We start from the raw sequence: 26,705 nt of genomic DNA, 5'->3' as shown, positions 1-26,705 counted from the left end.
TGTCATTTTGGTACTTCTGATATGACTTTTGCTAGATTATAACTTTCTGAGAACAAGGGAATATATATTATTCATGTTGCTTTCTACGCAGTGCCTTATGTGTATCTGCAAGCAAATAAAATAGCTGGATTTAATTACTTGAAATTCTTTAAGTTATGCAAACATTTATGTGAACAACTACACTAATTTAGGAGGTAATATTAGATGAATTTGTCCTTCATTGCTCTAGTATTAAAGAAGAAGATGTATGACTTTTTTATTCTAATTCTGTATCTGAATAATGAGAACTCCAAATTTAACATGTGATTAAGCCTTCCTTTCACTATTATCATAATGGCATAATATAGTACATTTGTTAACATTTTATAAAGTTGTTTCACATGCACTATTTAAGTTTAAAGTATTTGTTTTGATATGAAGTATTTATGAAAGACAAAGTGAATAGAATCCAATTTGAAATAACTCAATTTGAAGTAAACCCAATGAGAAAATCAGTCATCTCAGATCTGAGAGGTAAGAGCTTTGCCAAAATGTCGCAAAAATTGCAAGTCACTGAACTGAATTCTTTGACATGGAGGTTTGTGTTATATATGTGCACACACACACAATGCTGCATTTCTGGGACCCTGTTTTCGTCAGTAGGGTATGAATTCTTTGATTTGTAACATACCTGTTCCTACTATGTCACACAAGTTATTCTGCTCACCATTCCTCATGAGACACAAACACATATATACAAACATATTTATGTATATGAACAAGTAGAAATTTGTGAAGAAAAATAAGCTTGCAATAATTATTAAAATTAAAGTAGTACATTATTTTATGTCTTTTTAAAGTTCTGGTGCTAAGTGAGCCCAAGTTTTAAATCATTTTCCCACTCTTATGCCACAAGCACACTGAACCTTGAATATGAATACATAATAAATCGTTATTTTACATTACGTGTATAATTTGCCTGAGTAGGATCATGGAGTGCAACCTGAATTGCATGGTCCCAGAGCAAATGTTAAAAGAAGGTTACAAGCATAAAACACGTGATAACAATGATTATACACAGGTGTAAAGATTAGGACTAAATAACATGGATAAAGCTAGTTCTAGGCTTCTGACCTCTTCCCTGGTTTCTCAAGTATGGTACTGACCTACGTGTGGATATTTCATTTCTAACTTAATAACATAATACACCCTGGGAGTTAAAGGTAGATTATTGTAAGAATTTAAATACCTGCAATGTCCTAAGTAGTTTCAGTGAGATGAACTCAGCTTCTTAGTTTTTACATCTTAAAGCCAGTGAAGCTATTCTGTACTTTGATTTGTTTGTCCATATCATAACCACATCCACCCAAGTATTTACAAAGTTTTGTTTTGTTTTTTAGATGAGGCTCTGAACATTGCTAATAAACCTTCCACATAATCTAGCCAGTCTTGTTTTTTTTGTTGTTGTTGTTTGTTTGTTCTCTCTTTCCTTCCTTGCACAGATATTCTCTGAATGACCACTGTGTTTTAACCTGTAGGATCATAGCAACAAACAAAACATGCCAAGTCCTTATTTTCTTGGAATTTGTATTTTACTGGAGTGGGGAGAGAGACAATAAACAAGACCAGAGAGAAAGAAAGATCAAGAAATCACAGGTGTTTAATTATGTTAGGAAGAATAATAATGCATGAAAATTAACAACCAAAAATAAGGATTTCAGTGCTTTAAATAGGGTAGTTAACAAAGATCTGTCTAATAGTGCGATATTTAAACAAAGACCTGAGTAAAAGTAGGAATCCAGTAGCTCTAATATATGAGGGCAGAGGATTACACAGGGAGAAAAATCTGAGGCAGGACTGAGAGTACTTGACTTGTTTGAAGACCAGAGGAAGTGGTATGGCTGGCTAGGACTAAGTTAGAGCAGGGGTATGTAGAAAAAAAGGCTTATGAGGTAGGTAGTAGGGACGAGATCATAAATGGGGTCTGGTCACAGGAAAGACTTTGTATTTTCTATTTATTGTGAGAGATTTGGAAAAATGTAGGAGGGTTTAGAGAGGGAAGCGATATATCGGGAGTTTCACTCTGACTGTTGTGTGAAGTAATAGAATAGGACTGGTGAGGTAGAAATAAGGAGACTGCTAGGAGTCCATCCCTGGCCATGGTGGTCTGGGAAAGACTGGTCATAGAGGATTTGGTAAGAAAAGGTGATGGTTGTGCCCATGGATAGAATGTGAGTTGTGAGAGACAGAAAAGATGCAAGGGTGGCTCCAGAATACCAAGGTGGCTTGAGCGCCTAGTAAATTCACTGAAATGGAATTTCAGTGGTTTCTCGTTATTGTTTTATGTGGCTCTCTCTTCCCTCCCATCCAGTCTTTGGTGGAAACTAGAACAGACCGATTTGTACTTTGATTTGAACTATTGTATGCTTAGAAGGAAGAATAGCAATGATGATGGCAATAAGCAATATTTGATAGCCTTTACAGTTTTAAAAACATTCTAATATCCAGAAATGAATTTTCACTGTGTGGTCTCACTAAGGATTTTTGCACCACTCCTAACTTTCCAAAAAAGAATTAAAGAATCTTTTTTCTGCAACATAAGGTGATTTGTAACATACTTTAAAATACATAAAGAACAGTTCACATGTACTGAAAACTGTGAACTAAGGAAAGATTAATTCTTGAAATATGTCAAAAGGAAGTGAAGAGAAAGTGAAAATGGACTGTAATGAATGGTATTATTTATCTAACTGTGAATTAATGTATATCCTATAATTTGCCTCTCAGATCCAAGGTTCATTAGTGCCCACCTCATCCCAGAAAGTGACAACCCTGAAGATGACAAAGTATATTTTTTCTTCCGTGAAAATGCGATAGATGGAGAACACACTGGAAAAGCCACTCATGCTAGAATAGGTCAGATATGCAAGGTAAGGTCAAGAAAAAAGCAATTGAGGAGGGTTGCACTGTCCAATCATGGTTTTATTTCGTTTTCTTTTCCACATATGTGCAAGTACAATGAAAAATATGGCTCAAAATCTTGACTGATCACTGCAAATATTTAAATGGCAAAGAATGATTGGAAGCATAGTTGCTTGTGAGTGACTCTTCACAGGCAAGCATGTATATAGAGGCGAGAACACAGTATGTCATACTTACATTAAATGAGTTTTGAAATTTTAAAGCAACAATTTTTTTCATGTTACATAGGAGAACATACTTTTTTGTATTCTCAGCTGTAGCAAAGTTTCCTACACTGTGTAACTTTTGAACAGACGTTTATTGGTGGAATAGCTAAAGCATTAATGTAAGCGAGAAAAGCGTTAAAGCTTGATTTTATAAATTGATTGCAGCATCCTATGTACATAGATGTGAACACACAGATGTAATTGTGATGTTCTGAACTTTGAGGTCATTTATTTCCTGTGTGACACAAAATTGGGTATGTTACATTATAATGTTAGATATATAGAATAAAAATTGCTCAATAAATGTTTATGGTTTAATTAGTATCAGTGTGAAGACATGGTAACAATACCATTCTTTCCCACTACACTGTATAGTACAGGATATATATACAGTATGAATAAAGCCAACCACTACTATAAATTCAAGCACCTTTCATCTCAAGAAAATCACAAAGGCAGATCCATTAATGTCTTCAATGGAATTTTCTTTTTTTAAGAAAATAGGAAATTTTTGAAAATCTCTGTTGCGGGGATTGGTTAGCATCTTTCCTTCCCTAGTCATGATCGAATTATTTATCTCTAGCATATTAAGTTGCTGGAAAATTAAAAGTTTTCACAGTCGGAAACATACAAAAATATGTGAAATGTTTGAGAATGTTCCCCAAAAAGTATAAATCATATTTAAAAGCACTAATTACAAGAGTTAAAAAAACTTTATAGTATATAGAATTATATAAACAAAATATAAGTCATTGTTATGTTTTTGAAGGAACACTCATATTCCTTCAAACATATGCACATAAATATTATTTTAAAAGGCTTTATTACCAGTAAATACATACTATCATAATAGAATTTATTGCTACACTAAGTAAAAATTTAGTTTCATTTTCAAGGATGAGGTAAGTGAATTTCCTTTATTAAGAATTATGCAAATACTTTTTCAGTGTGCTGTTATAAAGTCAAAATTGTTTCAACTGTTTAACTTATAAAATATTCGATGCTGATATGCTTTTGTTTGGGATCTGTTTTCAGTGTGGGTTGCAAGGTATGCATTTATTCTTCCATTCAGTAAATACTCTTAAATGTATTGTACCATTATTTTCATTGTACGTTGTAAGTCATTCCTTGAATAAGGTTTGCATAGCTTTGACCAACAATATAATAAGAAAACAGTTACTTGTATCTATGATGGAATTACTTTTATTTTGAGAAATGAAGAAGTTCTAGATCTGTCTCAAAGTATGAAGATGAGAAATATTTGAAATTATTCATATGCACATTTCCTAAAACCGGTGTTCTCTTTTTTCAGAATGACTTTGGGGGGCACAGAAGTCTAGTGAATAAGTGGACAACATTCCTCAAAGCTCGTCTGATTTGCTCAGTGCCAGGACCAAATGGCATTGACACTCATTTTGATGAATTGCGTGAGTTGCTGATGATGTTGTATAGAGAGTATCTGTTCAGACTTTGTGATAAGCACCAAAATGCAACTTTTCCTAATTTTGTTTTCAAACAGAGGATGTATTCCTAATGAATTCTAAAGATCCTAAGAATCCAATTGTATATGGAGTGTTTACAACTTCCAGGTAAACAATATTTTACTATCTTGTTAATGTAGAAGCTTTGTGTCTTTTAGGTGCTTTGTGAGTACCCATAAATTTTGGAAATACATTTTTGAAAGAACAATGTTGGCTTAACCTCTAAGCTGTTGTAGATTCCTGGATGGTTAAAATAAGTTAGGATCTAAATAGTTGTTTAAAAAACAAGTTTTTCAGCAAAGCATATCATCACTATACATAGGATGAAAATGTGTCGTGTCCTATGTATAGCTCTGACTTGAACATCTGAGTCAAATGTAGACTATTCTGAAAAACAGAAATCTGAGTTTTGATCAGAGCTATTAGTGCTGTAAGCTGCAGGTGTCCAACTTCTTCCTTTCCTCTCCTTTCTCTCCCCCTTCTTCCTCCCTCGTTCTCCTCCTATCCCTCCCTCGCCCACCCCTTTCTCCGCGCCCTCCTCCTTTCTCCATTACCCATTTTCACAAGGCCTTTGCTGCCAACCAAGCAGCAATTATCTCCTCACTGTCACATTCAGTATAAAATTTATATTACCTGGAATTGTTAAAATTAAACAGACATTAATCCATTTCTTCTTTTTCCCCGTTACCTAGTACAGTGGTTCTCAAACATCTGTCTGAGCAACCATCAGAGTTGCCCAGGGAGCATGCTAGGCCCTGCCCCCAGAGTTTCTGAATCTGTAGGAGTGGCATGAGGCCTAACTATTTGCTCTTCCATTATGAAAATATCGTCATTAAATTCTCTAAGTATTTACTGAGACTTATTATGTGTTAGGTATGATGTGCAATATGTAATTGATGTTCCAGAAAAGCAACTAGGCATCTTTCTTCCCTCATGCAGCTTGCACTCTACCAAATGTTGTCTGTATGGAACAGTTTCCAGTAATAAATTCTTGTAAACACGTGTTTTTCATTTAGTGTGATTTATATGTAATTTTCTGTAGTGAAAGATTGGTTAAAAGATAAGCATTCCATATTTTAAGTGTGCACAACTGTTTTATACATCTCTCAAGTTGTATTTATATAAGTACAATAAAATGGAAAATTGTGACAGCTCATGGCAAACTTCCAGTTTGTTTTGGGTACCTGATTCTTGTCAAGCAAAATGATGGGGATAATTGCTATAGTACTTCACTTTGAGTAGGACGTAACAACTACTAACTTAAAACAATTTTCTGAGTTAGGAAGAGATTGTTTAAAATGCCTTCACACAAATCAGACTGTGTAACTGGCTATAATGCTTTTGGTGATTTGGGAGTTAAAAATAATATAATGTGCGGTGCCTGGGTGGCTCAGTGGGTTAAAGCCTCTGCCTTCGGCTCAGGTCATGATCCGAGGGTCCTGGGATCGAGCCCCATATCAGACTCTCTGCTCAGCAGGGAGTCTGCTTCCTCCTCTCTCTCTGCCTGCCTCTCTGCCTCCTTGTGATTTCTGTCTGTCAAATAAATAAATAAATCTTTAAAAAGATAATAATAATAATAATATAATGTGACACATCATTTGACATTATTCCTTTTCTGTACCAGTTTCAGCTTATAAAATGACTTCTTAAACATTCTTGCTTGCTTAAAATTTCTCTGGTTTCAGTAATTATGCTTGAGGTTTAACATATTACAAAGTTTATATTTGTATTTCTATTTGATATCAAAATTACATATTACTTTGTAGAAGATCATGTATATGGCTTTTTCCACCAAAGTTTATGTATATAAATGTGTATCTTCACATCATATATTGTCTATACATGATATAAATATGTGTACTATCAGTACTAATGATGGTTTCGTCTATGCCTTCTATTTTTGAGCAATCATAATTTGTTATCTTGTGTCTTGTTAAAATACACAAGACCTTTTTCAGTCGAAAAAGATCCCAGGTATTATTTGGATTGAACTTATGTTTAAGTCTTGATAGTTGATACCTGATATTTAAGAATTTAGAACAACTTAAAAACAGTTGTCTTGTCACTGTATAAGGATGAAAATCTGTTGTTTTTTCTGTCTCCCTTTTTAGTAACATCTTCAAAGGGTCAGCTGTGTGTATGTATAGCATGAGTGATGTGAGGAGGGTGTTCCTTGGCCCATATGCTCACAGGGATGGTCCCAACTATCAGTGGGTGCCTTTTCAAGGAAGAGTCCCCTACCCACGACCAGGAACTGTAAGTGGCCTAGGTGTTTTATTTGTTTGTTTGTTTATTTATTTATTTATTTATTTTTGTCATCTCTATACACAGTGTGGGTCTTGAACTCACAACCCCGAGATTAAGAGTTGCATGCTCCTCCAAATGAGCCAGCCAGGTGCCCTCCACCTTTTTTTTTTAAATAGTTTTTTATTAATTTATGGCCTAGGTGTTTAAAATACCGAAGGAATAAATGTATGCTGAAGGTTAAAAAAAAGCAGCTACAAACAGGTATTAACTATGGATAATGTAAAACATAGGTGCAAAGACTATAAACAATGGCAAAGCAAGGATTTTTTATGATATTGTGGAATTGTACATTTAAAAACTTGTTTTTTACAACATCAGTGGTTAAGTTCAGTGTTTACCAGTTATTAATAACCAAATTTTTGAGAAGTAGAAACTGAGTAGGTAGCCTTATTTATTATCTTTTCTGAAGATGGCCTTCATGGAGAATGGGAACAATTAGGATAATCTGAACTTGTTCTTCCTAGTTATAATGAAGGCTTCAAGGATTGCCCATTAAATAGGAGGAAGAAAAGTTTTAAGTCAACATTATTTTCCCATGGGAATGGGACACATCCCTCAAGTAGGTAAAGAAGATATTCTTTACCTACATATTTTACCTACATATTTTAACAGACACTGTCTCCTTTTGCTGACCTTTCTCCTTTTTCCCTCCAGCAACCCTGAGGCACATTCAGGCTTTAAAAAAAAAAGAAAAGAAAAGTAGAGGGAACTCAAAATAAAACCAGCTTTGAATCTGCAATTTAAAGTAGGGAGAAACAAAACAAAACAAACCAAAACAAAACACAACAGAAAAACCCCAAAGGCTTCAATATGGCAGAAAATGAGTGAAGTTATCAATGATGGCAGAGGCCATAGTATACGTGGACTGAGCATCTGGTTCAGTGCAACATTTCTAATCCTAAAAATCTCTAAGGAAATAACTTCATGTGAGGAAAAACTTATATTTGAACTTTAGCCATGACTTTAATTTTACTTCAGTTTTGTTCCGTTAAATTCAAGTAATTTATATTTTATATATTTTATTAAATGTGAGGCTTTTAATCTTGTTTTTTCTATTTATAAACTTCTTTATGAACAAACTGAAAATTTTGCATTTCATAGATATTAGTTCTAGCTGATGATTCAGCTAGATATGTAGATAAAAGAAACCTACAGAGGCTTTCAGAAGAATGAACAAGCAAAACAAGATGAAATATTGATTATATGAAATCAAATGGGTTTTATAGAAATCACAAGATATATATTCCATTTATTAATGGCAAACTGCTTTTACTTTGTTGGTGATGGCTGTTTATATCTCTGTGGTTCATTTATGTGAGTGTATTTTCAGTATAACCTGACTCTAGTTTTGCTTTAAATTCGGTGGAATTTCTTCACTGTGCTGGATATTGTACTGCTATTAGAGATATAAAGGTTTTGATCTGAATACATATACAGTGCTGATAGACATTAGAAATTATTGTGTCAGACCCTATTCTAAGAGATTTATATTTTTATATATATTATATTCAATAGCCCAACTGTTGCTATCATTTCCTTTTCACAGATGGGGACTCTGAGGCTAGGAGAGGAACCAGGATTCAGTTCAGGCAGTTTGGTTCTAGAGCCTGTGTTCTCACTCATTCCTCATAGAGAGTTGTTAAAACATGGGACATTAAGTCAGCAGTGTGTACCGATTGTTAAAGACAGAGGCAGAGAGTAATGCCTACTCTAGGAATTAGAGAAGGGCTGCCAGAAGGACGAGTTCATGAATTCAAAAAAAAGTGGCATCTGAGAATAGTCATTTTGTCAACACTAGTGGAGAAAAACATACTCAGTGAAACATATTAAATAAGTAACTTTATAATTTACTTAAAAATTCCTTAAATCCTTTAACTGTTGTATTAGTGCATTATTATGGTGTGTGTCTCCCTCTATATACAACACACATACATATTCAGAGATAGATAGATACTCTTCCCATTTCAAAACAAGTTTATTTGTTTCATTTTCCATGAATTATTAGTGACCTGTATCAAGGTAATGGCAAAGACGATTGATTTCTCCTTCTAATAAGTCTCTTGTAAAATCAAGAACTTCTCTTAATTATAGTTCATTTCCCAGTGAACTCTTACATTAAATGGCAAAAAGTTATGTAGCTATAAGATAAAATGTAACAGGTTGGAGATATTGTACATTGAATGCTTGTACCACATAGTTAAATGCAATGAAAAGAGACACAGTAAAATCTGAATTTCCTCATTTTTGTCTTACTGCGTTATGGGGAGTATTTATATCCAGAGCTGATGTTACGCCAGCATAGCACGGGGCATCCTTTCTGCTTCTCTGTAGCCATCATCGCTTTAGCTTGGTCCACTCTTGATTAGCCAGTCGCAGGGCCATGGAGATTGTTAAACACTACGAATAACATATTTCCTTATCCTTAAAATTAATTATTAATGAGATAGTATTGGTACTTTCTGTGGTGCTTTTTCAGGGTTATGTTAGCAACAAAGCAGTAAAAAATAGTGTATACTGTCCTTTAGTTTGAAAAGAGCATTTGTATTTTAGAGTAATGTCACAGGGGGAAAAAAATGTATCCAAGAAAATTATTCTGAGATTCTCTCCCATCCAAGTACTAACCAGGCCCGACCCTGCTTAGCTTCCGAGATCAGACGAGATCGGGCGCGTTCAGAGTGGTATGGCCGTAGACATTCTGAGATTCTCTAATCTGATTATTAATTGGATTTAGTTGTCACATATTCCATTTCTTATTTCAAATACTTTACCATACTGGTAAAATATATTGTGTTGCCACTAACAGAGGCATCAGATTCCTGTACATTGAATTCTTCAGATGTGTTTGTAGTTTTAGGTAAGAAATGGTGACATAACTAAATCCCACTGAATTTTCAGAGATGTTTAGGAAATGTATGCTATATATTATATCTACTAATGTTAGTAACATTATGTTTTAGTTTATCTGATACTTAATTTTAAAGAAATACTGACAGGTTTAGATTTAGTTTATGATTATTGAGATTATAAATTATAGTATAATTTATAATTCTATTTACTGTATTTTAATCAAAAGATATTCTCTTTCTCCTAACAGTGTCCCAGTAAAACATTTGGTGGATTTGACTCTACAAAAGATCTTCCTGATGATGTTATAACATTCGCAAGAAGTCATCCAGCTATGTACAATCCAGTGTTTCCTATTAATAACCGCCCGATAATGATCAAAACAGATGTAAATTATCAGTTTACACAAATTGTAGTTGATCGAGTGGATGCAGAAGATGGCCAATATGATGTTATGTTTATTGGAACAGGTAAATGTTTTAATTTTAGCTCTGAATTTCCTGCCAGAACATTGTTTAACTGACTGAGTGTGCTAAGAACTGAAGGAAGTTTTTATAGTCACTGTCAGGATAGAGTTAACTTCCAATAAACGACTAAAAATCCTGAACATCTACCATGACAGGGTGTTACTAAAAAAGTAACAAGCTGATGTATATTGATTTAAGCCCAATCTCCTTTTCAATCAAAAGCTGATAAATGCAGTCAGTAAAGCTAATGATTAGGTAGACAATCGATGTCTATAACTGAATCCTAACTCTTTTCTAGCCATTGGCTTTTTAGACCCAATTTGTATTGGTCAAACCATGGTAACATTCCCAAGACATTCAATGTTTCTGGACTATATTGATGCAAATGATCTGAACTTTAAAATTATCACAGGGTGCAAATCTTCTGGCAAATAAATTTTGGCTAGTGTTTTTGCCGTACAATGAGAGAAAACAAAACAAAACAAAACAAAACAAAACTTCATCAGGGGAACAACAAAATGGACTTAAAGAATCATCAGACATATTTTAGTTCCATTTCTGTAGAAATGTAACAACAGATTTCTGCTAACTCCATGATTACCAACAAACATTTTAACAGGTATATTTTCAGAAGGAATCCCATTGCTATTGTATTTTCCCCCTACTCTCTTCATTAATACTATTTTGAAAGCACCAGTCCAAAACTGAAACTTGCTAGTTAGGGTAGTTAGGGTCAGATTTCAAGGCAATAAATTTCTAGTCTCCATTAGCTTTGTTAACTGACATAAATCAATGAGAAGCAGAGTGACTGCTCTGCTGAAACCTTGTATAATAGCATGTATTTTCCCTTGGTAAGAAACAGAAAAAAAACTGAATTAACTACAGGGGAATGGTCATTGTGTGGTAAGTGCTTTAAAGGTTTAAAGTTTTATAACGAAATTGTGAACTACTTGTTATCAGATGTAATGGTGTCAGATTCTTAGCAACATGGTGCAGTCTACTTTTTTAAGTGAGAAAATTTATCAAATAAAAGCATCCCACTGAGACTCAGTTTGATAAAAATTAGTGAATCAAGTATCAACTGCTGGCTATATAAATCTTTAGAAATTATAAAATGATAGGATTTGTATTCAGTTAATGTCAAAATATAATTAGATCTATCTACAGAGTAATTAAGTTTATTCAGTAATGTCACACTTAGCTCTTTTTTCACCTCTTGCCCAAACATGTTGAGAAGTCCCTCACTCATTGTCTGTGCAACAAAGGCTTGCTTCCAGGTATTTGACCAAGAAATTCAGTCATGAGTTTTTAATTCCTCTTGGACACAATCTGTCTTTAAAGGAACCAGTTTCATGAGTATGTTGAATGTCTGAAGATGTGGATGGCTATCGGTCAGTACAGACCAGGGTCATCTGTCAGCAAAGTAAATTGATTACAGTAATTTTATCTTTTAACTGAATTGCACATCACAGTATATTGATCCTAGTTAAGTAATCTGATTCAATTTGTGTGAAATTGTTTGAAATACTACTCGGTAAAACTAGATCTGGAACACAGATAAAGTTATGTTTGGATACTGGAAACCCTTCAGAGGCACTGAGTAGATTAACCTAATTTACCTTTAATCTTTGGTGTCATGAGTAGTCTAAAGTCCTATAAACATAGAAGTAACCTTTTAACAGAGGGCATTTTTTTTTTTTCACATTACAAGGGACATGCTAGCAAATTTTCCTTCTTTTTTTCACTAACAACTTATCTTGATCTCACAAAACACATCATATTGATGCCCTGAAAATGGTTATCAGTAGTTATTCAATGAATACATTGAATTATTTTTCTGATGTATGATTCTCTTTTCAAATAATGATTCAGTTAAACTGGGCTAAAATGAGCCAGCTGAAGCTAAAAATAATTGATCAGCTGATCAGAACTGGAATGTTGAAATGTTAAGTGTCCATTTTTTTTTAATTTTAATAAGATCCTGTTCTTTATTCTATCAAGGAATAGAAACATATCTGTAAATATTGGAAAAATAATATATCCCCTTAAAACAACTTGGAGTAAAAGCAGCAGCTCTTTTCCTTAAAACATTTTGTCTCTTTTTGCAGTGAGAATTAGGGTAAACAATGCTTTAAATCCCTATACAGTGCTTCCAATTTATTATTTATGCCTGAATTTTACATTTCTTTAGTACTCTAAAACTGATTATTCAAGACATTAATCAAACCAGTTTGTTAGCCAAACCTGCTTAACCATTATTGAAAAACCACCGGAAAAAGTAATCCAAGGTGTTTATTTTGGGAAATCAAGTTATTGTCATTCATCACTTAATGGTCATTGAGGTGTCTTTAGGGGCCTGTTAAGTACTAAAGGCTTCCAGGTGGCAGGAAGATGAGCAGCAAGGCTTGGAAGCTCCAACTACTGTTGCTTGACAACATTCCTTGCATTTTGCAACTGCATTAAGTCTTCACAAGGAGTCCCCGCTTTCACAACAAACCTGTCATACCAAATTAGGATTATCTTTTTTTTTTTTTTCTGAGATACCTGATAATGGAGATTAAAATATTTTTTAAACACGATTAGTTCAACCTAGTGATTATTACATATTTTTTTTTATTTTGCAAGTTCAGGATAAAGCCATCTTCCATGCTTCATATATTTCTAAAAATTCATTTTTTTTTTATTCCACAGCTATGTTTGTAGTTTATCTAGTTGCATGAAATACATTTGAATATATACTTTGCTACTGCTATACCAGAAAAATAAAAGGAAGTCTGGGGTCAAATACCAATTCCATTTATTAATGCTATCCTTTGTTCAGATCTATTTAAATTGTGTTCTCCCCCTCTACTCTCTTTCAAAGATGTTGGGACCGTTCTTAAAGTAGTTTCAATTCCTAAGGAGACTTGGCATGATTTAGAAGAAGTTCTGTTGGAAGAAATGACAGTTTTTCGGGTGAGTGCTGCTCAATTTCAAGTGTCAACAAGTTCACTTGTATGTCTTTCCCCCAGGACAGCTGCACACTGAACTTGGTATGGACAAGGAGTCTAGCATACCCTTCTAATTAGCTTGTCAATTAGAAAGCCAGACACTAGTCAAAATAAACCTTGAAACTTTCAGTGCTAGTTAAATCTAAAAATGTAAAGAAATATATTCTTGGCTCATATTTTGTGTTCTCAATAATAAAATATATGATTTACATTTTATATTTATATAAGTTACCTCAATGAATAAACTTATGTTGCTCCCCACCCCCAAATTTCCCCTCTCATGCATTATGGTATAACTGGAATGAGAGGCAACGTCCATGAATGTTTTAAAGGAATGATATCAGAATGACAGGCAAATGAAGATGTTTCAGTCATTTTTTGGCTTATTCATGAATTGTTTTATTATATTTTCTTAAATCATTTGTTATACCCCAGAATTGAGGTTTTTATATCACTGGTGCCAAATAATGTTATGGGTTCCTAGTCTACACACTTAAGAAATATATGGATATTTGTTCCTTTGTCCAGAATCACAGAGGGCCCAGGTAAATTTGTATGGTATTGGGGATAGAGGCAGCAGGATATGGGTTGAAGTGAGAGAGGAGAACCAAAGTAATATCACATGTACTACAATGTCCATTGTTTCTTTTAGATAGCTAGCTAATAGGAAGAGTTTCAATTGAAATACACCTTGATATAAATTATTTATGAGATATGACAGGGCAATAGTGCCCATAAAAGGTGTTACTTCAGTTTTTATTAAAAGAGTAGTGGGACGCCTGGGTGGCTCAGTTGGTTGGACGACTGTTTTCGGCTCAGGTCATGATCCCGGAGTCCCGGGATCAAGTCCCGGATTGGGCTCCCAGCTCCATGGGGAGTCTGCTTCTCCCTCTGACCTTCTCCTTGCTCATGCTCTCTCTCACTGCCTCTCTCTCAAATAAATAAATAAATAAATCTTTAAAAAAAAGAGTAGTGCAAACATATGAAGTTTTATAACTATAGAATAAATTGGAATTAGAAGAATAGGCAGAAAGAAAGAAAACATTAGATCTAATCTCACAACTCAGAATTATCTCATTTAGTCCCCAGTTAGGTTCTTGCTTACTATTCAGGAATATTTTGAAGAAAAAATGAAGTAGAAAATGGCAAGCTCCTAATTAATTAACTCATACAATTAAAATTATGATTGGCACTGAAACAGATAACTGGTCAATCAGAATATAGGTATTTTGTAATAACAACTAAAACAGTGTTCTGGTGGAAAGAGTTTAGGCTCTTCACTCACATCTAAATAGCATTTTTGGGGAATACTTATATGATCTCTTTGAGCTTCCCCATCAGTGAAACAGCAAGTGTAACACCTACTTCAAGGAAGCTAGAAAAATTAGACATTTACATAAAACATCCAGGACAGTGTCAGGTACTATGCTCAAATTTTATTAATACAGTTTTATTGTTTTAGCTTAGCTACACTGAAAGTAAGCCAGATATTTAGTGGAGTTTTCTGTTAACCCTTGGTTTAAGTCTTCAAAAGCCTAAAAATCATCATAATTCTATTCTGATTTTTTAGAATCATGTACTTTGGCCTTATTTTACATCTAGTATAGAGTAATAACTAAACACTGTTGTTCACCAAGACCCATTTCAGTATATACACATTGATACTTTAGCCAACAAATTCAAAAATACAACTATCCAAAAGGACTGGTGTTAACAATATAGAGTCCTTCTAGATTTAGCAAACACATCACGGACACTGAGGGGCAAAAAAGTAAATTGCTGTCTTTGTTCATTGTTGTCTCCACAGCCTAAAAGATTTTCATCCAACATCTATTAAATGAATAAAGGAATCAGTATTGATGAAAAATTGAAATATGAGAAATTAAAGAGTTTATGGTCTTCCTCAGAAAGGCCATACTTAAAGTGAGGTCCTAGAATATGTGGAAAACAAACTGGGAACAGCAACAAGTTATCCTGCTGATTATATCCCGTAGTAATCTCTAGTGGAAAGAAAAAAAAAATTACCAACTCTATGTATTTAGAAATTTATGTTCCAATCACTGTTATAAGTGAAGTTACAGGAGATACTGTGAAATATTATGATAACTTAAAAATGTCTTATTTATATCCAGACTCTCTTACTTTTGTATTTGTCATGTTACTGTTGTATATTTCCCTTCAGTTGTTTATATTTAATTCCTTGTGTCTCTAGGATTTTAAATTTATCATTCACACCTTAGCCATGTTCTTTAGTACATTAATAAAAATTCTAGTTTAAAAAGATATGAATTTAAGGTAATCTAGCAAATGACAACAAAATCTTGAGAGGTTGAAAGCCAACAATCTCACAAGCAAAATATTTAATAATCTATTAGATTTTGTTAATATTTTGCAGTTTCCAGACAAATACACAACTGAATTAAGCCTATGATAACTATTGGAATGGCATTTTTGTGTTAAGATATCATGAGAAAGGTTATTAATCATTCTCCTACAATTAAGTACAAACAGGTGATATTGTGCTGGTAGACAAGTGTTTTTTTTTTTTTTTTTTAATTTATGCTTTTATAAAAAGATAGTTTGCAACCTGGGACACATCTCCTTCCATAGATAAATGTTCCAGTTCTCTCCCATATTCTCTGTTATGCATTATTGTCATTATTATTTCTTTGGCACTGAAGTAGACAAAACATATTTGGGCAAAGTTTAGAGAAATATTTACTTTTAACATTCTATTCTATCAGGCAGAGTTCATACATATATTGTGGTCTAGCAATTGGAATATTTCACTGTCAAACTTTGTTTAATTTTGTAGTGGGAGGGAAAAAAACACAACACATTAAAGCGATTGCTATATACAGTGAAACAAGCAGAGAAATGTTACAGTTTCTGTATTTCTATTTGAACCTTGCATGTCATTCCATTTAACATAAAATAAAATTAAAAAGTGTTAACCTGAGCATAACAGTATTTTGACAATATAAATAGACAAGGAACAGAGTTAGAGTCATAGTAGTGTCTGATACTCTTGGAGTTTAATGTCAACCAACAAGTTAATTTTACTAAAATATCATCTCCAGGAGACCATGTTCCGTACGTGTCCTTGCTAGGCTGAATAAACCAAACTTCATATAAAAGCCTGAATTAAAGCCAGTACTATGTCCATTGCCATCTTGAGGTTGGTTTTAGGAAAACACCCTGGCTAATCACAGAACATTCCATTGGTTTCAGTTACATCCAAGAGACTTTTTTTTTCTGGGTGAAATCAAATCCCAATCGGAGTATAGAAAGAAAAATATTCCTCAGTAACAGAAATTTCCATTTTAGAATAAAATTTTAATAGGTAATAAAATGTGAAATAAAATTGGCATTGGTATAGGAAATGATTTTAAATTGCCATTACATATTCAAAATGGTATTGAAATGGTACTGGAGTACCAAGACACAAACCTAATTCCACGTATTACTTGTAATCATAAGTCTGTATTTGGATCATATTTACTAGTGATTCTGAACAACTTGATTAAAGTCAGTTGAGCCTCAGTTTCTTAATTCCTTAAATTTTTAACGTTTTTTACAAATTAATTGTACTATTAAGTTAATATTAGTAGTAAGGTATTATAACCTTACGATGGGGTCTTCTTTCCAGTTCAAGGAAAATTTTACCTTTGCGACAGTGCAGTGTTACATCAAGTTGCTGTGCATTTAGTACAATGGATTTTATTTATAGTCCTATTGACTGCAAAGGATGGCAAGGCAGTTACATTGATAACGCTTGCATTTTAAACTCAATTTATGCAATATTCCGTGAACAGCTGAGCTAACAAATGAAAGAGTTTAATTTCCATTCAAATGTAAAACATAATTGATGCTTTCTAAAACCTAGTCTATTAACTCATTCTAAAGGAGCACCCGCGTGCTTTAGCATCCAGGGAGTTAAGTCAGATTCTCCTGGGATCAGCAGGTTGAAAAGCTCTGCAAGCACGAAAGTTTAATAAGGACTGGATTAAAATATCTGAAAAAAAATGGTAAATTAGAGTCATAGAAAATCTTGAAAAGATGCTAAGTTTTTAATTTCATTTTTACTTGAACACCAATTAACTTTGCAATTGAAACCAGTTTCATGAAAAAATGCTTATGAAGCTACATCTGTTTTAAATGGAAGTCGTATTCACCACCAGCTATTTCTCAGAAAGAAATATAGCTTATTTAAATGGATGTCATCTTAATATATTGTCTATTAAAATTCAACGGCCGGCAGCAAATAGCACATCCTATTCCAAACTGCTACTAATTTACTGGTCCAAAAATAAATAATTTTCTTTTAATTAGAAATTCTAGGATCTTAATTTAAGAATGTTGAAATCAGGGGCACCTGGGTGGCTCTCTCGACTAAGCTTCTGCCTTCAGCCCAGGTCTTGATCCCAGGATCCTGGGATTGAGTCCCACATCAGGCTCCCTTCTCAGTGGGGAGCTTGCTTGTCCCTCTGCCTCTTGACCCTCCCCCTGCTTGTGAACTCTCTTTCTCTCTCTCTCTGACAAATAAAGAAATAAAATCTTAAAAAAAAAAAAAAAAAAAAGAGTTCCAAGGCATAATGATATTTAATAGAGGAAGCAGTCAAAAGAAATGAGTAGTCAGTCATGCCATATAAAACAAAGAAGTCCAGTAATAATAAATATAGAATAAAAGTGTTCATTCACCAGTATAGTTCATTAGTGATTTCTGCTTCTAAGATTCATAGGCCACCTCTCTAGGGGAGGGGCTAGCCTCAGTGGGCTGAGGAATGAGTGGCATTGAATGGGATATGAACAAGTAAAGACAGTGAGAATAGAATCCTCAGATTATTTTCGAAGGAATTTCAGCTGAACTGAAAGATTAAGGAAAGATCTTTTTAAAAGATGACCACCTTTATCTCAGACAAATTAAGAGGAAGGAACAGAATGCAATGGGGAAAGTGGAAGAGATAGAAGAGGAAAGGAAAAATTGGCAGAACATTCATTTATCTTTCATTCACTCAATTCATTTAACAGATTTTTTTGAGAATTTATAAATACCAGAAACGATCCCAGATACTAGGAATATATCAGTGACTGAACAGCCAAACATCCCTTTCCTAAATTAGAGTGTGGGGGGGGGGCTGGGGGGGTCACTTATGGGGACAAACAGGAAAAAAAAAAATATGAGATGCCTGTGCTGCCTGTCCTTACATCCTGTCAGCCTCACTGTATGCCCCAGGACTTCTCTGACAGCAGGCAAAAGGACAGGAGTTCCAACTGGAGGTGTGGGAGATTTAACACTCCTGTGGGCATCCAGTGAGTAATGGAACGAATAAATAGTTTTCCTGGTGTAAATCTCAGTGAACAATTTTGAGAGTCATTGTCTACTCTCTTCAGATTTTCTCTCATGGTGACTTCCATAACAAAACAATTTTTTTTCTTTACTTTTTCTCCTTCCTGTCAATCCTTCATTCCTTACTCCTGCTCCCTACCTGCAGATAAGAACTTACCTCAGACACTGCTTTGAGGTGTTGGGTCCCCCCAAAATTGGGTACCCCAATAATGGGTCCATGATTAAAGGAGCGAGGCTGATACAAAGCGAAGGTCAAGCAAAGCTTTAATTCGCGCCAAGCATCAGGAATCAGACAGATCGTCAAACAGACCGGTCAGGGCCGCCCCTCCAGAGAGGATGACCCCTCCCTGCTTTCCAGACTAACTTTTATAAAGCAAAGGCCATGTGGTTGGGCTTCGCCACACACAGGTGGCCAGTGAGATTGTAACACACACAGGAAACTACACAGTGATGCTAGACGACCAACCGAATTACAGTTTACCCTAGTAGACATTTGATTTAGCCTATCACACCTTGGTTAGGATTGGCGCCAAAAGGCTCCCAAAGGTTGGGGGCCCAGACTCCTTGGTACCTAGGAGAGAGTATGTGCCCCCGATTGATTGAATACCTCCACCTGGCCTGACCCACCCTTGTATTTGGACTTTGTTACCTGGGACTGGTTTCCCCGACTTGCTTTTAAGTAAGTTCCCCTGGGGGGACAAGGTCAATTTAAGTTTTACAACAAGATGGCAGTTCAACCGGGGTGAGGCTGCTCTGGCTGAACAGGCCCTTACAGGGGTATAAGGGGAAACTCACAAGGCACAAGATAAATGTTATATTTATATCATATATATATTATTATATATATTATATATACTCATTAATACAATATGTATAAGCACTAGAAAGGAAAGCTAAAGCAAGTAAAAGATACGGGGGTTGTGTGTGTATATGTGTGTGAGAGAGAGAGAGAGAGTGAGAAAGAGAGACAAGAGATTTGAATAAACACTCTGTGCCAAGCACATTTGTAAAGTACTTTGCCTTTATAAATTCATTTAGTCTTTTCATCAATCCTACAGGGAAGATACCATCATACTCATTTTTAAGATAAGAAAAGCGAATTACAGAGAGGTTACATACCTCCCCTTCTATCACACCTGTGGCCAGGTTTGCATTTGAATCTATGCAGTTTGGCTTCAGAATCCAGCTCTTCACACTTTGTTCAGGGCTCAGCTATAGTCACCTAAACAGTGAGCCTTCTAAGATTCTTCTTCCCACCTAAGCCTCTTTCTCATTAACCACCTCTGAAACCCTCAAGCAGTCTCCTTCTTAGTATGATGAAGAATACAATGGAGCACAGTTTAGTGAAAGTAAATCTGAGAGAATGTAAGGTAATGTGTTCAGGTGAATAGCCTTTTGGTAGTCTAAGTTAATCAAAGAATGGTATTTATTTATTCAAACTATATATGCTCATGATGGGCTTCAGCAGAACACTCATTGAAATATATTGGTGGTTATTACTTCCCTAGTTATTATCTCTAGATAGCCTGTTGATAGAAATTGAAGAGATCATGTACTCTGGCAAAGACATGTAGTGTAGGCCTTTGCACATTAAATAGTCATTTTGATAATACGGTAATCTCATCCTGCTCTGAGCTCTCACAGTCCTTGACAGCTGGAAACTAGCCTAATACTATCAACTTGTAGTTGGTGTTTTTGGGAGCTGGCCTGGCACTCACAGCCCAGCGTTCTCCATGTGAGCGTGCAAGTTCTCACAGAACACAAGCATCAGGCAAGGCTACTCTGTGACCATGAGGAATCAAGAAAATAGCAAGACCGGGGCGCCTGGGTGGCTCAGTGGGTTAGGGCCTCTGCCTTCAACTCAGGTCAGGTTCATGGGGTCCTGGGATCGAGCCTCGCATTGGGCTCTCTGCTCTGCAGGGAGCCTGCTTCCTCCTCTCTTTGGGCCTGCCTCTCTGCCTAGTGCCTAGTTGTGATTTCTCTCTGTCAAATAAATAAAATATTAAAAAAAAAAAAAGAAAAAAGCAAGACCATTCTGTAATCCTGTCTGAAAACAGACAAGACCATAAACATTGTCCAAACCACCAAAATATGACCAAATATCCCCTATCCTGCCTCTATGAGTAATGGCTACTTCTTTACCAACTTTTACTTTATCCTCATTTTGCTCTTCCCTCGTCCTAAATAAGATGTATGAAGAGACGAAATCATAGAATTTCCTCTGCTTTCTTTGACATCCCATGTGGAGCAAACACCACTTCCTTGAACCCTCTCTCAAATCAACCAACAGAGGCCCCAAACCTCTGTGTTCTTCCCAAGACTCTTCCGCTGCGCAGTCTCATGGTCTCCCTTACTGCCATGAGCAATAACCCAACTTGATCAACTGCAGATATGTATGTCTTTGACTGAAAGACATTAGTATCCTCCTTTTGTCTGTGCCACGTCTTCACTACTCATGCACGCACCTTCCTTCATGTATCTTATTTCCCAATTACATTGCTTCTTGTAGGCACTGAAGTTAACTCTCTCAAAGCTTATGTTGGTGATCTATGTTCATTAATGTTAATGACTGACTTTTCTAATTGAACAAAGAGTTCACATTTTCTTTTTCTTCTTTAGGAGCCAACTACTATTTCAGCAATGGAGCTTTCCACCAAGCAGGTACTATCATTATGTATTACAGTCATTTTGTTAATTTGCTGTTTCAGTTAGATAAACATAGTTATGATTCATCAGATTTTACAGCTTTATTAACAGTAGTCTCCCACCCCAAAAAGAAAGAACATTCTTACAATAAGCTAGTAGAGTGAAAATTAAAGATCCTTTTCATTGCCCTCTGTTTTTGACCAAGCTGACATTCCTATAAATATATTTCTTAGATCATTGGTGGTTGTAAATTTTCATTTACAGCATTTCTTTTTTGGGTCATTGTAAAGTTTTGCTTAGTAATTATTTTCATCTATCCTTAAAAATATCATGTATTTTTGGTGTGTGATGTATCTTTGAGAATATAAATTGGTGTATCTTTGAGATGGTATATCTTTGTGTATATCTTTGGTGTATCTTTGAGAATATAAATAAGTTTATCACTTAATTTAATTTGCATGAATAAACAATATTTATTTTATAAGCTAATAACATTTTGCACTAGGCTGTATATGTTTGGAGGATCTTGACTCAAAAGTCAACTTTGCTTTTTCAGTAGTATTTTGTACTAGAGAAAACATTTAGCTTGGCTGCATATAAAAGGAAAACAGCAAAATAGTCACTGCCAGTGATAAGTTATTAAACTCCAAGAATTCAAACGTTAAGGACAGTGTGTTAATAGGCTTTGCATTCACATTGAATGAATGCTTTGGCAAGACACTTAAGAAACACAAATGACTTCTAAATGTTAAATTATATGTTCAAAACAAATATAATTTTAACTTTTAATAAGTTATCTTTTCCCCATAAATGTTACATAGCTTTCTATTCAGTGTATCAGTGGTAACTCAAAAAAAAAAAAAAAAAAAAAAAAAAAAAACAAAACCCCATAAAACCTTGGATATAGAGTTGAAATTAATTATTAAATAACCTAGAAGAAAAAGCCACAATGGAGTAGGAAGCCCTTCACTGGCCATTCCAAACTTATATGTGAAATTGTTAAATATGAAAATCATTTGGTTAATCTTATTGCTGAATTGTTTACATGTTTTATCCCTGTACATGACACTAAAATACTGTGCCAGTAAAACTCAGTGTATATCCTTTCCACACTTACATATCAAAATAGATTGATAATCTCTAAGATATTTAGAGAAACTCAGAGTGCAGATATTATTGACCCTGATACTGTTATCTTACACTTCATAAGTATGTGTTCACCTGTTCTTGTAATCTAAAAATTGTCAAATGTTGGCAAGGAAATCCGGGGATTTCCAGAAAGGAAGCTAGACTGGGATATTCTTTCCTTTAATGATTTTTTAAATTATTTATTTATTCTCTGCTGGGTTTCATTGCCATTCTTAATTATGTTACATATAGTTTTATAAAAAGTTTCTTTTTATTTAAGTATTTTTAAGTACTTTAAGAATTGCCTATTAAATGTAACATGCTTCACACACACACACACACACACACACAGAGAGAGAGAGAGAAAAAAAAACACCCAAAATACCAGAAACAGTTCATCAGTTTAAAATACCATGATATAAGAGAAGTATTCCTACCCTTCATTTTCTGTTACTGGCAGTTTGATTTCATTTAGATCTGAATCAGTTTTACTCATGCTTATGGAAATTTTAAAAGTGAGGCAGTAGTTTCAAGAGGGTCAAATAGTGTTGCAACTAATTTTCTGGATAAATGGACTCATCGCCTGCTTATGACCCGAAACTTGTTAAGAAGGATAGTGAGAAAGCCTGTGGTGATGTTAAATTGGGCAGAAAAAGCACATCAGGTTACTTGCTAGGGACTGGATTATGTTCAATGGTGCTTGCAAGCCGCCCCTATATTTTTTCTAGATGGCATAATTAGTTTTGCAATTCTTTAGTAGTACTGCAGAATAATTATAAAATGAAAACTAGACTAGTTGTATTTAATTTGGGGCATTTTATCACACTTTTCGTGATAGTTTTCGTGGCAGTAATTTTGGTTGCCCTATTTTTGGTTTTTAATTCCCATGTTAATTTCTCTGGTTTCCTCCTTAAAGGAATATGACAGATTTAGATACTGTTATTTAGGTAATAACTCCTTCCCAACTAAAATTTCATATTCTTAAACATTTGTGTGAATTTCGCTTATGCTTCTTAAGTTATTGGCTAGTCCTAGAGATCTTTTGATTTGGTGTGACCAACTTGATCAGTAGTTTTTTAAATAGTTCTGACCACAATACGGTGTTCCACAAGTCCATATTCACCAATGCCAACCATGATTGTGGATATGACTACCCCATTTTAACTAATTCGTTTCAGTGTCTCATGTTGGGCACCTGGGTGTCTCAGTTGGTTAAATGTCTGCCTTCAGCTCAGGTCATGATCCTGGGATGCTGGGATCAAGTCCCACATCAAGGTCCCTGCTTAGCAGGGAGTCTGTTTCTCCCTCTGCCCCTCCCCCTGCTTATGCTGTCCGTCTCTCTCCCTCTCTCTCTCTTTGAAAAAGAAACAAAAAAATATATAAAAATCTTAAAAAGTTGTCATGTTTATTTCATCTTTTATTGCATTGTGATTGCCTGCCTTCAGTACAAACTGTTTTTTTTTTTTTAATATGATTTTGAAGGAGAGAAAGGACAGGAGGGGGAAAAAGTTCCTTCCAATAGTCCTTTACTAATATTTTTCAAATCACAGCCAACTTTTACCACATTCTGGTTCTATGGAAGCTTTAAGAGAAGTACAAATCAACATAAATTTCTCTTGACAGAGAGCTTAACAATACCCATCTTTTCCTCCCAAGGACTCAACTACTGCTTTTTTTAATTTGCCATGATTTATAGAATCTTTTGGTTCATAATAAAAGATGAATATATTAAGAAATTGAACATCCATAGTACATATTCTGTTTACTACTAAACTAGAATATTGATATAAATAGTCTTTACTACTGAAATGCAATAAGCAATATGAATCAGGGTAAAAGTTATCAAGGTAACTGTTTTAATAATGGCTTACTTTTTACTGTATTACGTTTTCTCCCTTATTTCCCTTTCTTTTATTAAGATATGTTAGCTGGTTAGCTTTTAAACACAGAATTATTTTGTGTTTAAATACTTTTTATATCCCCATTAATTTCATAGATTATAATAGATACATTAGTCTTCAATTTATGTTTATTTATGTTGTTCATCTTTCAAAGTAATTTGTAAATGTAATGTTAATTATATCCATTGCTTTCAGGCAATTTGTAATATTAAAAGAGCACACCATGTTTCAAATATTAGCTTTTCTACAACTTCTTTTTCATTTACATTGTAAAGAAATTAAAATACAATTTTGAAGTCTTTTCCATGTGTACCAATACATGGTTCAGTATTTATTCAACTTTTATTTAAGGCTTACTATAGCCATTCAGTCCTTTAGTACAAGAAAAGGAGCTATGATACTAATTACAGCAAAAAGTGGAGATATTATGAAAGTTTTATTTGTATTTTATCTTGTATTTACATGTATTTGCAGTTGCTCAAATGCTACACTGGCTGAACCGTAAAAAGCATTTTTAAAACTGTACTGAAATCCTGGTTTGGTTGCTGCCACAAAGTTTCTCCCCCCATATTCTACCTCATTTGGTAACTGCAAATTCATTGAGTATAATGGCATTGTAAAACATTTTATCTGAATGCATACTTTAAAGATCTAGTTAAACATGCTCATTTTGTGACTAAGAAAGTGAAGTCTTAGAAAAATTAGGAGAATGGCTCAAGATGACACAGAGAATTAGTACAGGGCAAGATTTAGAATCCAGGTACCTTGATGGCCAACATAGCACTTTTCCACAACAGCCAAGTTCTGTGTTCAAGTCTACTGCACCAGCCAGAGTGTACATTTCCCCATTTGATGATCTTTCAGATGAAAAGCAGTTGAGTTGTTTGGTTTAAAGTAATCCTCCTGAAGGTAGTGCAAAGACAAGACAGTTGATGTTGAGTGAGACTTAAAATGCGAGCACCAAAGCTTTCCTCTGGAGGACTTATAGGAGGGCAGACTATATCACAGGCAATGATACAGGGCACCCATGAGTCAAATGCAAATGTTCCCTGCTTCAAGACCAAGAGAATACATGGCAATATAGATTTGCTGATTAATCAAAATTACAAACAGCAGAGAAGTTTAAAAGAAAAAAAAAAGAAAACTTTCCAAGAACAAAAACATTGAAGATTTGAAAATTATATTACTGTGTCATCTTTAATTTAAATTTTTATCGTTATTGAGATATAACTGATATATAACCTTGACGGTCTTCCCTTGGTTTTATATTTTAAAATACACTTGTTTTAGCCAAGTATTTAGATGTTGCTCTTGGTCTTTTTAAATGTTCATATGATCTGCCAGGCTTTTGACAAAATTGCCAATAATGGGATTTTTTTGAACCCATTAGCATAAATCTATTTTTGATGTGTTCCGTATAAGTAACCCTTTTTTAGAGAAAAGATAAAAAAACACAACAGGATTGTTTTGACATAATACTAAACTTTTCCCACAGCAACAACTATATATCGGTTCCACCACGGGGGTCGCTCAGCTTCCATTACACCGCTGCGATATTTATGGGAAAGCCTGCGCAGAGTGCTGCCTCGCCCGAGACCCTTACTGTGCCTGGGATGGCTCTTCATGCTCTCGCTATTTTCCCACTGCAAAGAGGTAGGAGAAAGACCAGAAATAAATGCAAATGTTTGCTATTTATCTTACTTGAATCTGTTTTTAAATAGCTTTCTTCAGATAAGTACATCACCGTTTTCTGATGAATGAAGAGTGGTTTAAAGGGATTTGGGGTTTTTTTCCTTTCTCTTAAATAGTCAAAACAATCAGAAAAACATGTAATTATAGTTGGGTACCAAATATAATGGAACAAATGGTTTTAATAAATTACTGAGGGAAATCTAAAACATTACAGAACTGTCCTTGAATGTTTACACTCGGAAATTATAAAGTTTTCCAACTTCATTTTACACAGGGGGAGAAATGAGGGCCAAAGCCACAGAGAAAGTCAGAAACAGAATCTAAACTGGGCCATGTGCCTTTTGACCAAAAATGCTTTTCTCTCCAAAAATACTCTTTTTTTTCTATCCAGCAACATTCTATCCTGGTTTTAAATTTTAATAAGGTAATTTATGTCATTGGATGAATGGATAATTTGCAAAGAAAGTAATTTATTTACTTTTAGAGTCTTAGATAGTATACAGGGTTTCAATTATAAAAAGTCAAGAAAAATTTTTGCAATTTTAAAAGATACTACATTTTTTGTATAATGCTGACTAACTAGCATCATACTATATCTTTATTTGATGCAAAATATATATTTATTCGACCCCTCCCAAATTTAAAGACCACGGTATTACCATAGTATCATCTTGTGTTTGTAGTGTTTGAACTTGAAATATAAAACCACATGATAATATCTTTGTATATATT

The 26,705-nt window shown here is 34.5% G+C and overlaps 1 protein-coding gene across 3 annotated transcripts in view; it reads left to right on the top strand.

Annotated features, from left to right (window-relative positions):
• Positions 1 to 26,705, top strand: part of SEMA3A (semaphorin 3A) — a 466,663-nt gene that overhangs the window by 416,454 nt on the left and 23,504 nt on the right. For all 3 annotated transcript variants that reach the window (XM_004739631.3, XM_004739632.2, XM_004739630.3), the window contains 8 exons: positions 2,767 to 2,909; positions 4,480 to 4,594; positions 4,687 to 4,756; positions 6,760 to 6,904; positions 10,050 to 10,269; positions 13,130 to 13,221; positions 21,226 to 21,267; positions 25,777 to 25,934. In XM_004739631.3, coding sequence (XP_004739688.2) covers positions 2,767 to 2,909; positions 4,480 to 4,594; positions 4,687 to 4,756; positions 6,760 to 6,904; positions 10,050 to 10,269; positions 13,130 to 13,221; positions 21,226 to 21,267; positions 25,777 to 25,934 — 985 coding nt within the window. The remainder of the gene's footprint in view (positions 1 to 2,766; positions 2,910 to 4,479; positions 4,595 to 4,686; positions 4,757 to 6,759; positions 6,905 to 10,049; positions 10,270 to 13,129; positions 13,222 to 21,225; positions 21,268 to 25,776; positions 25,935 to 26,705) is intronic.

The sequence above is a fragment of the Mustela putorius genome, unplaced genomic scaffold, assembly GCF_011764305.1.
Source record: "Mustela putorius furo isolate JIRA1106 unplaced genomic scaffold, ASM1176430v1.1 tig00003845_pilon_pilon_pilon, whole genome shotgun sequence".
NCBI lineage: Eukaryota > Metazoa > Chordata > Mammalia > Carnivora > Mustelidae > Mustela > Mustela putorius.
The sequence above is the reverse complement of the archived record's forward strand: the minus strand, read 5'-3'. Positions and strand labels throughout refer to the sequence as shown.